Source organism: Corylus avellana, chromosome ca6 (assembly GCF_901000735.1).
Source record: "Corylus avellana chromosome ca6, CavTom2PMs-1.0".
Lineage (NCBI taxonomy): Eukaryota > Viridiplantae > Streptophyta > Magnoliopsida > Fagales > Betulaceae > Corylus > Corylus avellana.
The window spans coordinates 8,764,987-8,782,399 of NC_081546.1; the positions used below are offsets into that span (position 1 = coordinate 8,764,987).

Sequence of the window (17,413 nt, forward strand, 5' to 3'; positions counted from 1 at the left end):
GTAGTTAATATAATATAGTTATGCCAAAACCCATAAACTTCAACTTTTGGTTTGAGTGACATCCCAACATGTCATATTATTCGTTGCACCCCAATTTCCTATTAATATTAGTATTGGGGTTCCAACGTCAAACCCTACGGTGGAAGATGAGTTGTACTTCAACTATTTATTTTTTAACTTTTTTAACCTTATAGGTTTTCTCATATAATTTTTGTTAACCTAAATAACGTTATCACATGATTTACATTGCTATGCTATAGGTCATAAATCAAAAACATTCAAAGGTAGAACATCATTAGTCAACGTTTTCCAAATTTTTTTCTACAAGCCCAAAGTAGTTTTGTTACATAGTCAAAACATGATTTTATGACAATGTTATTCATAATGGGAACAACGGGTATATATATTTTGGTATACTACTCAAAATGCTTTGGTCAATCCTGAGAATAATATTCATAAAATATATTTTAAGGGTAAATTTCATATATCTTTGCCTACTGACAAATGATTTGTATTCCCTCTTGGAAAAAGCTTTCCCACAATGTTTCATGTGATTACCTAGTGTATTGAGGTTATTTCAATCGATGATAAGTCTCACTCTTTGATACATCTAAGCTACTTACATGAAACGTCTGATACTACAATCCCCTTAGAATTTAGAAACAAAGTCTAAAGTAGTTTTTTAAGGAGTTATTGTATTTTCCTAATATACAATATCTTTATGAAAAGACAACCCCTTGATCCCTTTAATGTCTTAAGGTCTCAACACCTACACATTAATCTGAAGACGCCTGTAAAGCCCCATAGAAATTAATTAACTGGTAATTGACTCCATGGTTTACCTTCCAGCCTTGTCCTTCACAAAACGAGACTTAGTGATCATAACCTCTCTTAAGAGAGACTACAACGGAAGACTTTTAACTACAAGATAAATATAACAATAACTAAAAAAAAACACAATTATGATAACCAGAGTAACACGAACGCATCATAACATAGATAGATCCTCAAATGTATTGGTTAAAAACCGATCATCAAATATTACAGACCATAAGTAATTGTTTTAGGATAACATCAACGTCTAAGCCTAAGTAAAGTTAAGATGATAACAATCTCTATCATCTCTACTCGGATGGATCCTCTGTTGTCCCGCATGGACTTGAGCCATACTGGGTCTAAGTACTCAATGATGACCTGTATCAAGTTCTTCACCACTACCAGCTAGCTGTCCGAATTCATCTTCTGCTAAGCTAGCTAAACCGCGCAATTTATACATAATGGAATGGAAAAAATAGAAGAAGTAAGTCTAAAGACTTAATGAGTAAAAATACGCATGGTACTTATGCCATTTAATGATGAACTCTGTTTGATAAATTATGTAGCATTTTGGCATGACAGCTATTCATGAATGTAGTATAGATATAGTACATGTTATAATCATGTGAATCAATGATAGTTTAACTGTATGGTCTACCCGAGATATTACCCATTCTTAGCAAGGTTGGCGCTGTTCCGAGGGACCTGTAATATAATGTTGGTGCCCCGATCATTGTACACTACCATCCATAACACTAGCAGCCCGACTGAGTTTGACCTCGGGTGGCCCACGCTATTAATGATGTACATACTGTAGTGACCCACCAATTAAGGCTGCGTCAGTCACGAAATAACCATTGAATTTAAGGCCCATATATCACATCCACACACATTTGACTATAAAGTTAAAATGTATAGTAAGTCCATGGCCGTTATTCCGCACGTATCGGTGTACTATGTCATACGATGCAATTAGTCTTATCCATATTTTACATGCATGCTCTTACAATCTCATTGTATTCGTTATCTTGTTAAGTAGCACATTTTCACAAATGTAAAGTTCATAACATAGCAAAATGTGTTTCATGAGAGTCGTAAAAATGTATGTTTGGTACAAAAAATAGTCGTGCAATGCGAGAAAAATAACGACTAGCATCATGTGAGTTTGTACTCACTCGGGTCATATAAATCCTCCAAAAATCTTTCTGGTGGTTCCAAGTTCTCCAAATCTGTGAAAAACCTACCACTAGTTCTAGGTTCAACCTAAAATGAACCTAGACCCTAGAACGTTGAAAATAAAGGCTATTGAGCGATTGGGCAAAATGGCGTTCATCCCTGAAAACGCTTCTGGGCGAACATTCGAGCTCGAGGCCGAGTGTTTGGCCAGAGAGTTTCAGGCAGAACTCCACTTGGTCCAACAATCTCCTAAGCAGTCCTACACTGGTTCCAAGGCTGTAAAAGGGTTTCTAACACATATTAGCCCAAAAACAACATCGCCATGCAACAAGAATCCATCTAATGGAAAGGAAATGCTCAAAACAAGATTCTAAACCTTTAGATTTCTAACAACTAAGCTACTCTAAAAATACAAGGCTATCATAACAACCTAAGAAAGATACTAAAGAGAAATGATTACCTCCACACAACAAGAATCTCTAAAAGGTTCCAAGGAAATCTCTCACAATCTCACAACAATACTCAAGCAGGATTTCTCTAGGGCTCAGAGGGCAGAATGGGTTGGTAAAGGGTGTGGGAGGGGATATTTATAGGGTAGGAAAAGTTGTGAGCTCTACAGGAGTAGGCCTGTAATGCAGCGAGTATTCGGTACTATTGTGTCGAAAGTTCATATACTATTTACCTAGTGGTTTTAGGATTATAGTCGTACGCTCGGGCAATATCCAGTGGTCAACTAAAAGTCAACGAACGTTCGGGCTAGTTTCCACACAAGCATTTGTGTACTATTGCAAGCAAACGTGTCCCCACACGAGCGTTTGGTCAGAAAGTCCAAAATTCTTAAAATGACCCTCCAGCTACTACTAGTGACCTTAAAGTCTAATTAACCCTCTAACCAAGCTATCTTAAACTAGTTAATTATTTGAGTCACTACAACGCCACTTCGCTTCATCAAGGTAGATCACCAAGATTTGATGTGTAATAGTCTCACTCAAAATAGAATTGCCCTAGTTCCATTTAACGATTGCGAACTTTCTATCTTTAAGGATACAAAGATTATGGATTAAGACCTTGTATAATAAGTTGATAACCACGTTACTCACACTTATAGCCATATTCAATGTTATCTTAGGACATTGCACATGCATGATTAACAATTGGTAATAGGCATGTAAAATACATTTTATATGCCATATTGCCAAAATAATTTAATCATTAAATAAAGGGTATATATCTTATAATGAACACAACCACCCCTAACCCCCTAGGGGTGGCCGCAAGCCACCCCATAGGGGTTGGGGGTGGCTTTCTGGCCACCCCCGAAGGGGTTAGGGGTGGCTTTCCCTAACCCCTATAGAGCCACCCCTAACCCCCAGGTGGCCGGAAAGCCACCCCTAACCCCTATGGGGTGACTTTCCGGCCACCCTTTCAATTATTTTTTTTATTTTTTTTTTAAGATTTAATTTTTTTAAAAAATTAATATGCTGACGTGGCAAAACAGTGCATTTAATTGAGACTGCCTGACGTTAAACATTTGGGAAAAAATGTAACAGTAAGGGTTAATTTGCCTTTTTGATTGACCTAGGGAGTAAAAATTTGAAAAAAAAAAAAAAAAAGTTCGGGAAGTTTTCTATTTTGACTCGTTGACTCAGTGATTTATAAGATATTTACCCTTGAATAAAACATATATTCATTACAAACATTAAATGTCATCATGGATATAAAATAACCGGGATTCGGGGCATAGTCCCCAACAATATAATGGTCATTTCACCATTTGACCATCTAATTTAATCTCAAATCCTAACAGGAGGCGAGAGGGATGAGATTGCAAATATTTTAAAGTTTGATATATTAAATTGAGAGTTTTTAAACTTAGAAAGGGATATTGCAAAAGCGATAAAAGTTCAATAAAGTTCAGTGAGGTTTTCCCTTATATTAATCTAGTAGCAATAATAGCTACAACTTCAGTTGTAATAAAAATTAGAATGCAAACACTAAGATAATCATACACAATGGGAAAAATGATGGAGTGATTAAGGGAGATGGGATGTGATCGAGTTTTATTGTAGTGCCCCAAATTAATTAACTTGAGATGCTACTTACTATTACTACCACATTATCAAAGATTATGCATTGTAGATGTGATCGAAACTTACCTCTATTTTACCGTTGCTTTTTTTTTTTTTTTTTTTCTTTTTTCTTTTTCTACTGTTATTATTAGTACGACACCAAAGCGTCTAAATACATTATCCATTATAACTCTGCTTTTTATCTCTCAAATTTACAAACCAATACATTAAATAACATTTTAAGTACAAGTACAAGACCTCACACTGCGACCTCGAAATCTTATAATTACCTTCTCCATAGTACCTATAGAGAAGGCTAAATTTAGCCTTCTCTATAGGTACTATCTCCACCTAATTTATAAAACATGTTTTATAGGTAGAAAACATGCAAGTCCGCAACTTAATAACTAAAGCGCCAATGAAACTTTTCCCACGAAATAAGCCCATTTTGTATTAGTAATAGTGGAAATCATTGGCTAGGACAAGATTAGGATTAAAACACTATATAATTTGAAAATTTTTACTTAGGAGAAATATTATAGTAACCTTTATTAGTTAAGAACTATGCATTTGGCAATAGGATAAAGATGTTGTACTTAGAAAATCATGCAACAATTAAAGACAAAAGATCATGTTGATGGAATGCACACTCTGATACCCATACTTATGTCAACAGTCAAAAGCATCCTCTAGGGAGTACACCACTTCATTTAGCTGCTCGGAATGGCGGATAGGCTTCAAGTATATCCATGTGGGTATGATTCATAAGCTGCTTTGATCAACCCAACTTATCTGTCTATTTGATTTCTCAATTTACTGTAAATTTTGCTACCAAAAGTAATCATTAAAGTTGAGTTCCTGCTTCCCTTTCCAAGAACTTATTTTTCTAACTCCGTATTCCTTACACATGTTGTGGTCAAAAAGGTATCCTAGAAAGAGCTCAGTTTGAGAATCATTAATTCTATGTAACTCAAAGGGAAACACTCTCCCAAGGCTTCACTTTTGTATTTTGGAAAAGTACATGCAAGAACTTCAACCCTATGAGTATGGAGTGTATAAATAAGTACATATATATATACATGATGACTAGTCTAGGATGAATATCTAATATTTGAAACCTAAGCAATCGTCCTGTTGATTCTCCAAGGCTGAGATTACTAGCTTGGTTGTAATTAAGTTGATTAGATTTATATAAGTTTTGATTCAAATGAGACTTCCATTATCCTCTCGATCTGGTCTATAAGAGTATATATATAAACATATTGATTTTGTTCCTTTTGTCCTAAAATTGGCAGGGTTTGCTTTGTCTAATGATTACCACCCTAATTATGAGTTATTGAATGTGTTATTGAAGCTTGTAAAAGGAAGTGACCTCTACAGTTAACCCTTTTGTTTTGCATCTGCTTTAAATGGACATGTCGCTTTTCTTGCAAGTTTCTGATGGATCATTTGCCTTCTGGATTTAGTTTAGCAATTAGTTGATTAGAAACTAATTTATAAGTCTAAATATTGATAATAGAGAAAAAAAAAAAAAAAAAACTACAAATACTGAGAGATAGATGAAAATATCTTTTCTTTTTTTTTTGTTAATTTATTTATCCGAGAACCATAGATATATACGTACGCTGTGCAATTGCTGTGTAAACAAACTGCATTTCTCTTTAATCTTTATTATTATCAAACACAGGAATCAAACACGTGTATATAAAGGATCCAAAGAAGTACGTATGAGTTTTTGCTCTCAGGCCAGCCAAAGGTGATGGACCCATGGCGTGAAGATTATGAGTTTTCATGAAAGCAAGAAATTAACTTTTGGTACATTCAGAGAACTGGACCATTCATTCCCCTCAAACTCAATAGCTCGGTCTGTCAGCCAGAAGATTAAAAAATCTCAGTCAATGTTGATAATATATATATACAGTTATTGAAAAGCAAATAATTATATATATAGACTATAGTATCTAACCTTTCTTTTTAATTCGTTAAAGGGCACTGAGATTTATCCAAAGACAAAAGAAAAAAAAGTTCACTGAATGTGGACTGGGGAATGAATGGTCCAGTACGTTCTCTGAACGTACCAAAAGTTCATTTCATGCTTTCTCATGTAACTCATCATCTTGTTTGTGGATTATCAATTTCACGGACCACGGTATTCATGGGTCCATCACTTTGGGCTGCCTAGAGAGCAAAAACAACCTACTTTTTTGGCTTGTTTATATATATATATATATATAGAGAGAGAGAGAGAGAGAGAGAGAGAGAGATTGATTAGCCAAAATGTTATGATTCCGCTTATCAAATTGCTGAAATATTTGGTTGATCATTTCTTCTCTAAAACCCCACAAGCCCGGCCTCTAGCGCTCGCCAAACACTCTCGCACTCAAATGATGAACTTTTATACATTTTGAAAAGACTCTCAAAATTTAAAAATTTTTAATTTTACCACTTGATCTTCTAATTTGATGCAATTTTACTGTCTGTTTTAACACCCAAGGGAGAGATTGCATCAAATTAGAAGTTCGATGAGTGAAATTATGAGTGAACTTTGATGAGATCTTTTCAAAACGCTTAAAATTTCAGGAGGTCATTGTAAATTTTCCCAAAAAAACAAAGAAAAAGAAAAATGAAAAAGGAGGAAGGTATTGGCATAAACACCTATATCTATCTCACCTACGTACGTACCCATATGTTTTTGGTCTTTTACGACTGATTTAGGATTTCTTTGGACCAAAAGATCGATAATTTAAAGAAATGGAAATAATAGACTAGTGCCTGAAAATGCCATACTTTCAACAAATTGAGAGGGGAAAAGGACATCTACAGGAAAATCATGAATGGATCCAACAAACAACCAGTTGGGATATCTGCATTATTAAACAGTAGTGAGAACCATTTCTCTCTCTCTCTCTCTCTCTATATATATATATATATATATATTGATCTTTCATGGAAATAGGAAACTTGTGAAAAACTCATTTGCCCATCTCCACAAACTTGTAAGTTGATCTTCATCAAACCCATTCCGTACAATGTACATATAATAGTGTAGAAGAAGAGCAAGTGGAGGAGGTGGGACGGGGATTGAACCAAAACTCAAGGCAAAATTGATTTTTTTTTTTTTTCATTTTTTAATAAAGGTTGATCCAATAGCTGATAGTCACTGTCACATTAATCCAATGAAATAGATGTTGAGTATATAGCATTACTCCGTGAGAGGCTGAGAGCGATGCATTACCACCTCATCTAGATCTAAATATTGATGGTTAAACACATAATCAAGACCGTACATGCATATGGAGCCAACACAGTTAACTTAGAAGGCAACTCCAGGGTAAATAATGAGGAACTGAAAAATATTATTGAATATAATGTCCAGAAAAGTACGAGGAATAATATCCAAATTTAATTTGGTGCACCAAACTGTACCTTCCTTGAAGATAAAATTAAATGGTGGCTAGCTAGGTATCAAGTGACCATCATGCTATGATAATGCTCAATGTTTAACCAATCGAAAGGGACTTATTAGAGGTCCCCCACAACCTCTGCTTGTCCATATATATCTTCTCATTCAGCATTTTGGGTTTTTTTTTTCAACCCACCCCATCAATCCGACAGAAATATAATTTTTTTTTTTTAAAAAAAAAAAAAAAGATAAATGGAGTTTTTTTTTATTTCTTTATTTTTTATTTTTTCCTTTACAATCAAATCAATCAATACATGTTACAAACTATACTATATGTACCAAGTATTTTGTCAGGTATCTTCCAATTGCTATGAGTAGAGTTTTCTTTTAAACTGGGTCGAAAAAACTGTCTGAAACCCAATCTATAAAAATAACTTGTATCTCATGAGCATGTTTTTCATTTTGCATTGTTCTTTTAAATTTTTCTTTGGCCAAAACCCGGGATCTGACCTGGTTTGATTACCACGTAAGTTTGATGTTTCTAAATATGATAGACAGCAGCACTTCATCCCAAACCACATAACACTGCTTTTTATCTTTTCATGTTGTTTTTTTTACTCCTCAAGCCTCAAGTCACGATGTTTTCCCAACTCACACTGTATATTTTCAAGAAAACAAGCCCTCAAAGTGTCCTTCCAAATCGTCCTACTAAATCCATATTGAAAAAACAAATGTTCTCTCCTTTTAATACCAGCTTCTACAGAAAACACACTTCTCATCCCCCACCATAACCCCACTTCAACATGTTTTCCCCTGATACTAAGCTATCTCGCATAGTCAGCCAAAACAACAAAACCATGTCCTGGTACTAGCAATAGGAAATCATACAAGCATCCACCAATTGACTTGAGGTAACCTTATCCGGATAACTTCTCATGTTTCTGCACAATAATACACTCCTTTTAAATTGGATTTTTTTTTTTTTTTTAAAATAATTTTATATCAACTCTGTTGGGAATTTGGCCAATCAGATAGTCCAACTATTGAGATAGGCCAGAGACATAGTCCCAGAGATCAACGAGGCCTAAAACCGAGCTCATGCAACTCATGATATAGATTCTTCAAAGAACGCTATAGGAAATCTTAGATGTTCTATATTGAGAATTGCTATAGCCATTTCAGAAATAGGTATGAGTCTTCGGAAATAACGCCCTTCAAGATTCTCGGGATCACATCAATTCCGAGAAGAGGGGAATTTGATCAATGCCAACTGCCACACCCTCATATATAAGAAGAAGAATGTTAAGTTTACAAACAAACTTTTACAACATGATGTGGCACAACATGATTAGAAATAAGATAAATTCAATTTTTGAGAAACCCAATTATATTGTGCCACATCATGTTGTAAAAGATTTTTTTGTAAAATTTAGTTGTAAACCTAGCATTTTTCATTTAATTATCTCCCCTATCCATCCGTTCTTTCTTTCCTCTTTGTTTCTTTAAAGGAAAAATTGAAGTATTTATAAATCTATAAATCTCAAACTCAAAACAAAGCCGCCAGATCTCATACACAAAATAAGAGAATATAAAACAAATAAAAATTGTTTACAACCCTTTTTGTTTGTAAGTGCCATTATCACCTGATGGAATAAACCGGCGCACGTGTAGAATTCCAGAACATAAGCATTTCCAGCTTAGTAATGTCATTGAGATTAATCTACCGTGTGATTTCTGCCGTCTAGATCCTTCTCGTGCAATTTTCAATAGACGTCACCTTCAAATAAAATAATTACTCTATCGCCATTTTTGTCTTTTTTTAATTTTTTTAATTTTTAAAATGTCATGGAGATTCTAAGGTGAGAAAGTCAATCGGGAAATTGAATAAAATGCAAGAGAAAGAAAAGAGAAAAAGAGGGAAGAAACAAATCCATCCACATCAGTTTATGCAATCTTCATGTCGTGGCTTATAGACAATTAGACATAAACATATTAGACAGAACATCTTAACATGTGGATAAGTCTTGAGGAGAAGCGGTCCCAAGATTGGCATATAATTTAAAATCATTACCCACAACGACAAAATGCTTAGTCCACTCAAAAGGATTTCGATCCCTTACAAATTCCGCTTCTTCCTTTATTAACACCCATTGACCATTTCAATTATCCTGTTTACTAACATATCACCTCACACGTGCGTCTCTACACACGCACGTACACACATCAAACCCCACTGTTTTTTCATACTCTCTTCAATTTTTTATTTATTTATTTATTTACTAAGATTATTTTTGTCATTTATAATATGTTATAATTTTTTTAATAATTTAAAGAAACATTGCTTTAATTGATAGTTTGAGAACTTTTACAAATTATTTATTAGTTTGGAGAGGAGACATGTACTTTTTTTAATTATTTTAACTCAATGATACACTTTAGTGGTATACAGAGGTCATGTGACTCATGTATTAGAGAAGAAGCAGCTGGAAAAAGATGACTTATCATAGAGAGTAGGTATTGACCCTTGGGTGATGAGGCCATGATAATGCATGTCACCGGGATTAATTAATGTTATTTAATAGATTATTAAACGTTTAAAATGATGTATCACTAAAATTAAATTTTACTGTTATATCATCAAATTATATAACAGTCTATTATATATATATATATATATATATATATTTTAATATGCCCACAAAAGAGGGAAAGGAGAATTCGAGTTAGTGACCTCCTATTCATAAAGTATGCCCTATTAAATATTATTGATATTGCTAGAAAGATGATGATCAAAGCCATAATTGGTAAACAGCATGAACCCAAAATTTTTTTGCAAATAGCAAAGAGGAGGTTTAAATGCTTTTTTTTTTCCTTTTGCAGCCCTTGAAAATGTAGGACGTGTTTATGAGTTAGACTTGTTTATGGTTCTTTTGAGATCATAAATAAAATTATTATATACTGTCTAATTCTATTTTGTTGTTTGATTTTCAGTAACCTGCTTTCCTTTGAAAAAAAAAAAAAAAAAAAAACTCCCTTTTGTATGTATATGTGAAGGGCTTATTAAAGAAAAAGTTGAGAACTAGATCGGGGAAGTCTAATCCTTGTTTGAGAGAGAGAGAGAGAGAGATTAGAAAGGCCAACAGATCTTGATGGGAGGCACGCTTTTTAATGGCTAGTGATGGAACAATCTACGGCGATAGACCACCGGCGCAAACAACTTTATAGAGCCGCCACTACAGGATCTACCCCACCTCCTAGTGACGTGTTTCGATAAGTGACAAAAAAAAAAAAAAAAAAATTGAACCAAATCCTGAAACCACCGGCCACTTTGTCTGCATCGTACGCAATATTATATTACTTGTTAATTAATTATAATAATGTTTCTCTTAAAAATGTCGAGATTTTCTTAAGGGCCCCTCTCCCCATGCAATTGTGCCCTCCTTGACCCTATCTTGTCCCCTATATAAAACATTAACATCGTGGATTAGTGGATTTCTTTCTTTTAGGTGGAAGAATAGTCCGACCACAAGTGGCACAAAAAGGAGATAAACTAAAAAAGATTTTCAAGGAGATAAGGACGGCTTTATCAACTCTCCATCCACGTCACTAATCTAATCTCGATTCTGATAAAAATAAAAAATAAAAAATTCGGATTTTGTTCAGATATTATACTTTTTAAATTGACTATTTTTTTTTTTTTTTAATTATAGTATATAAATCCCAGTTATTATTTTACAGTTGGACAATATTAATTTATCTATTATTATCAATGGGATTCCTGTAACATCTTCTGTTTCATAATCTTATCTTCAAACCACCTTTTTTAATGTATAGAACTCACCAGTCTGATTCTTTCTATCTGTCTATCTATCTATCTTGTTCCTCGTCCTATCTTTAGAAAATTTTTATCTTTAGAGATTCTAGGAAGCTTGAGGCCCAAGTATAATATATTACGTGGTTTGAGGTAATGGGGAAATAAGTAATTGTACGTAGCCGCATTTGTTATTGTCCCTCCCAAGCAGAGTGTCGGAAAAACACGTCATTTAATACAAATGGAATTAAAAGTGAGAACCATTGAGAATAGGAAAGAACAAGAAATACCCACAAATGGGCCAAGTTTTGTTGTAAAGAACAAGAAATATGGGCATAATAATATTCAAACAAAAAACCTAGAAAAAAAAAATCCAGAATAAATCATAGGATTCATGGCATGGCACCAAGAAAGAATTTGAACTTGGATCAAACTGAGCCGCACAAATGGCGCCCCAGTAAAGACAGACAACAACCTTATTAGACAAAAAAGGTGAAGATAATATGAAATGTACCAGTACATAACATTAATTGGCAATAAACTGAAACAATAAAATGAAAGGAAGTTACAAAGATTAAGAATAATCCGAGAGTAAATCAAACAGAAACCAGAAAGTTTAATACAAATCATGGACAAATTGATCAAACCAAGCACCATCCGCTACCCCATTCTTCGGCAGCCCTGAGAAATCCTTCTTAGTCTATACAAAAAGTTACAATATTTTCTTGTCTCCGAAGAGTACAAAGAGAAGCACAAAAACAGAGATTCGGATCTCTCTTCCTTCCCATCTACCATTTACAGTGTCCAAAATCAACATGATATTTACACAAAGTCAGAAGAATCGAAGGCCACCGATTAGCAAAAAGAAATAAATCAAAATAGGAACCGTTTCACTTGACCAGCTCCGAGACCCACCCGACATCAGGAGCTGAAACGGCCGAGTCGACTCGCCCCAGCGAGTTCTCCTTACTGAGTTTGGCATACATCTGGGCCCGCAGGTCCCTCCCAGACTCCACCCTCTCCATTGCAGGCTCCTCCACGAATTTCTGATCCCACTGCTCGAATTTTCCGAGTCCGGACAGAGTCGGGGTACGAGTTGGAGTAGAAGGCAGGCTAAATAAACCGGCCCGGAGATTCGACCCACGGGCCGTGCCAAACCCAGATCCCATTTGGACACCCCACTGAGGAGGGCTGATTCTCATCTTCCCAAGTTGAATGTTTCGCATCGAGGCAACGAGTTCACTCGCCGAGTTCGACGATCCGCCACCGTGTTTACTCCCACTTGGCGACAAGGGCGGCGAGTCAGACGGAGGAGAAAGAGGCGGCGACGTCAGGATCGAAGTGGGGGACGAAACAAAGGAGCCCTCGGTCAAATACGAATCAAAGCCATGACGAATCGGTGACCCGTCAAATGACTCGCCCGACCCATGAGCCCTCGGACTCTGCTGGGGCAGGACCCGGAGTTGCTCCGGCGTGTGAGCGAAAAAGCAGACTCGGCGGCGACAACTCGGGCCGTCCTTGCATGGCTGAGTCCGGTATCGAGCCGGGTGGAGCCAGCACTCGAAGACTCCGTGAGCAAACTCGCACGAGTCCCCCTTCCTGCAACTCCCTCGTCGGAAATCGGGGCAGGCCGTGCCGGAGTAGTGGTACTTGCGTGGGTCCCTCCGGCGAGCCTTCTCGCCCGGATGAGCGTACGGACACTCCGTCCAGTCGTGCGACCTCGCACGTGCGCACCTCCGGACCTTGAACTCGTACATGCGGAAATCGTCGCATGAGAACGCGTCCACGAGAACCTCGGACTCGTCGCTCACTGAGTCCGACTGGTTCGACGGCAGGTAACGGTGGAGGGCCGTTAATGAGTCTAGGAGAAGGGAGTAGTCTCCGCCACCGGCATTGCCATTAAAGTTGACGGAGGGGCTAGTTGGGGAGAATGGTGACGCCATTCCAGGCGTCGGGTCTTCATATGGGTCCCAGTCCCACTGAGAAACTTGAATCGTCGGATGCATTCGGATCGTCGGATTTCCAATCATCATCTTGAATGGGTTTTGGTTTCCACTTTACGGATATCAAATCAGTGAGGAAATGGTTCTGATATATAAACTGCTTGGGAGAGAAAGAGAGAACTTAACCGTGGTTGAGTTCAAACATAACCGTGGTTAAGTTTTGTAGCGTCTCCTGAGAGTGTTTCTACGGTGTGGGCCTCCTCGCTTATCTTACCATGTGTCCTCTGCATGTTTGCCGCTAGATTCAAATCTCCTACAATTCATTAGAATTAGAGAACTGCTATTCTCTTTAAACAACAAACAAACAAACAAAGACATGCTATTCTCTCCATCCAGACCATCCACTACTGTATCACATTATCATTCTTGAAAAATAAAATAAAATAATCAGTCGCTTTTGCCCTCTACTTCTTCAGGCAGCTATGGTTGAGTTTGACAGGATGGCCGGACCACTTCAAGATAATCAGATCACTCCTAATTTCCTAAAGTGTTTTATGGGGACGTCAGACCACTCTTATTTTGGATGATCCAACCACTCTTTCGAAAAGTACTTAGTTGAAGAAATAGAAAATAGATAAAAATAAAATAAAAAATAAATAGAAGAAAAATAAAAACAGAAGTTGACTCTTTTATTATTGTTATTTATCAAGTGACATGATTTTTGGAACATCCTAGGCTCCTCAAGGTAATTTTATGATGTTTTACTCTCTTTTTTTTTCTTTTTTTCAATTTGTCGTGTGGTAGTTGTTTGCTTAACTATCTCTTTTAATTTCATGGGTAAATATGTAATATTTTGGTCTCATATTGGGAAGATGATGAACAGCTTACATAAAGTAGGTAGTTTATAAAGATAATCATAAGTGCTAAGTCTAACATTGTCTAGTTAGAGCATCTCCATAAGAATAGGCAAATCCTTCATAATAGTCAAATTTGCCTATTATTAGCATTTTTTTCTCTCCAGCAGAATAGTCACTTTGTTTATTATTATTTTTTTCTTCCTTTCTTTCTTTTAGTCTATCTCCTCCTCTTTCTATAATATTTAAAGAAAATAAAGAGTATAATAGAAAATTTCTTGGAGTGTGTATAGAAAAATGAGTAGCTAAATTAAAAATTTGTTCTTTTTTAGTAGCTATTTTGCCTACTTCTACTAGATATGCTTTAGATAAAACTGAGTTTTATAATAAATTTTATAAAAGTTTTAAATTGACTAATACTTTTGAGGGTCATAGGGCTGATGTGGCTAACCGTTTTCTTATATGGTTACAAAATAAGAGGCATTTTAAAAGGTTGAAAAAGACTTATAAAGGTCAACAATTGCTAATCTAAAACTTAAAGGGAATCTTGACAGCTTTATTTTTATTTTTATTTTCCCTAAAAATGGAAGTTGTCTTTTTTAAAACAAACCCTAATCGACTGCTAGATTTTAGTCACTCTGTTTGTTTTGAAGTAAAATATTTTTTGTCATGAAATATTTCAGGAAAGTCATTTTACAGGAAAATGTTTTATGAGGCATTTGGCGAGCGCACGGAAAATTACAAATATTTTTTATATTTTTATTTAATCATATTAACCTATGAAATGTAATTTTTATTCACAATTGAAAATTAAAAATTACCTACTGCGACTGACCTGGGACCCACCCGGACCCCTCCTAAACACTACCGAGACCCATTGGAATCAGCTCGAAACCTTGGCAGGACCTACCCAAGACCCGATGGGGACATTTTTGTAATTTAGTGTTTAATATGATTTTACGGACACACCAAATACTAGAAAATGTTTTCTGGTAAAAACATTTTCCGACATTGGGGACCCGATCGGGACTCGCCTGATTTTCCGTACATGCCAAATACCTCAAGGAAAATGTTTTCCGCCAAGAATATTTTTCGACGAGTCTCGAGCAGGTCCCTCGCAGATCTGGGTGGGTCCCGTCAAGTCCCGGGCGGGTCTTGGGCAAGTCCCGATCAAGTCCCGTATAGGTCCTAGTCAAGTCCCAAGCAGGTTCGGTTGAGTCCCAAGCGGGTCCTGGTCAGATCCCGACGGGGTCTTGAGCGGGTCTCGCTCAACTCTTGGGTGGGTCCTGGGTAGGTCCTGAGCTGGTCTCAGTCAGGTCTTCTCGGGTTCCCAAGTGGGTCCGATCGGGTCCCGAGCGAGTCCTGGTCAAGTCCCGGGTGAGTTCCGGACAGGTCTCGGTCAAGTCCTGAGCAAGTTCGATCAGGTCCCAGGCAGATTCAGATAGGTCCTGGGCAGGTCCCAATGGGGTCCTATGGATATCCCAGCAGGTCTTGGCAGGGTCCGTCAATTTGTGAATGAGATGCTCAAAGTAGAAAAATTGTTTACCATTTTCCGAAAATTATAGAAGAATTTTGGGTTAAAGGGAAAATATTTTTTATCGATTATTATTTTATGTCGCACCAAACATCCGAAAATTTAGAAAAAAATTTCGTAAATCATTTTATGGTGAAACAAACAGAGCCTTAAAATCCTAATTACCCACGAGTTTTTAAACCTTAAAATAACTCTACTTGAGATTGAAAACTCAGCTCTCTCTCTCTCTCTCTCTAAACTAAGACCTAAAAAACTTATACCAGTTTACACAAACAATCTTCCTCATCACTACAACAAGACAGCTAGGATTTTCCAGGCTTTTTCAAACTTTTCTTTTGCAAAACTGAAGTTCATAGTGCATCTAGAGCTACCTAAATTTTCAATTATGTTTTTATGCAAAATAGGTTGCAAATTGAGTCCTAAAACTAATTCTTAGAAGCTTTCACTTGTTGTACAACTTCTAGTCAAGATTGTTGTAATTGTTTTCAACAATTCTTTCAAGTTTTGTGAATTCCTTTTGTTCCTTTCAAATTCAGGAAAAAAAAAAACTCCCCTTTGTTCTTTTTCTAGTTCTTATCTTCTAAATCTTGCAAAAACAACACAACAACTATTTTCTTACACATAACTTTGTTGCCCAAAGAAGAAGAAATTATGTCTGTTTGTTTTTCCTAAGTTCACAGCCATATTTTTGTTTATAGATGTGGTTCCTAATTATAGTCCTTGTAATTGATATGTAGTTAGCTACTTGGAGAACCATAATTGAAACCTAATAAAGCATGAATAACAAAATTAATGTATGATGTTGGAGTTTCTATGCATATTCCCACCACTAAGGAAAAAACAAATGCTAAGGAAAATAGAAACTTAAGATTTGAGTGAACCATCTTGTATGGTCCACAGGAACGGCTTATTCGAGTGTACTATTGTTTATTGAGTGATGTCTATATCATATACGTGGCTCCACATGTAGCTACGGGCGATGAAACTGGATCCTTGTGATCGCCAATCCTTACCCACAAAGCGTAATGTGTGTTGGCCATTTAAGAGATTAAGGGAAAAAGAATGTTTATGATATGAGTGAATGTTTTATTAATAATTTTTTGAATGTTTTGAAAATGAAAATTGTTTCCAACCCCATTTTATTGTATGATGTATTTATTTACTGAGTATTCAACCACCATTTGTTTTTATGTATGAGAAGAGGGTGTTACAATTTTTTAGCCATGTATTAGTCATTAACTTCTCACTGTGGCTACTACCTACTAGGCTACTATCATCACCAATGCAACCACCACCACAATAGTGTTATAATATATGTCTTTATAATTATGATGTTTCTACATTTTTATTGTTTTGACTTTGACCCAAATTGTACTGTGATAAGACCTATTAATAGCGTACCATATACATACACATATAATATATAATATAAAGAATTAATACAAATAAAATAAGTAGATATAGATACTGTAATACCTCGACAAAATACCCGTTTTAAAAAGATTAATGACTCTACAAAAACGGTTAATATTTTCATAAAATAAAGCTTTAAAACAAAAAGACCTAAACCCATTATGAGTAGCTCATCCCCTTGAGGTTTCAAAACCAAAATCTAAGCAGAATGACAATGCCAAATTTGAGGGCATTACATATACAAACAAATTTGACAATAAATCCTTTGAATTCCAATAATTTGTACTGCAAAGAAAATACACTTAGCATCCCAAAGTTAAACTATTTTGACACTTACACCTCTAAACTTAAAAAAATGACATTCGACTTCATTCACCTATCACTTTAGTGCGGT

At 35.9% G+C, this 17,413-nt stretch overlaps 1 protein-coding gene across 1 annotated transcript; it reads right to left on the bottom strand.

Annotated features, from left to right (window-relative positions):
* Positions 1-11,768: 11,768 nt before the first annotated feature.
* Positions 11,769-13,363, bottom strand: LOC132185767 (zinc finger CCCH domain-containing protein 23). Its single transcript, XM_059599545.1, has one exon. The coding sequence runs from the start codon at positions 13,306-13,308 to the stop codon at positions 12,166-12,168; it is 1,143 nt and encodes a 380-aa protein (XP_059455528.1). The 5' UTR covers positions 13,309-13,363; the 3' UTR covers positions 11,769-12,165.
* Positions 13,364-17,413: the final 4,050 nt, after the last annotated feature.

Excerpts from the sequence above, each read along its gene's own strand:
- LOC132185767 (XM_059599545.1), bottom strand. The coding sequence starts at position 13,308 with ATGATGATTGGAAATCCGACGATCCGAATGCATCCGACGATTCAAGTT.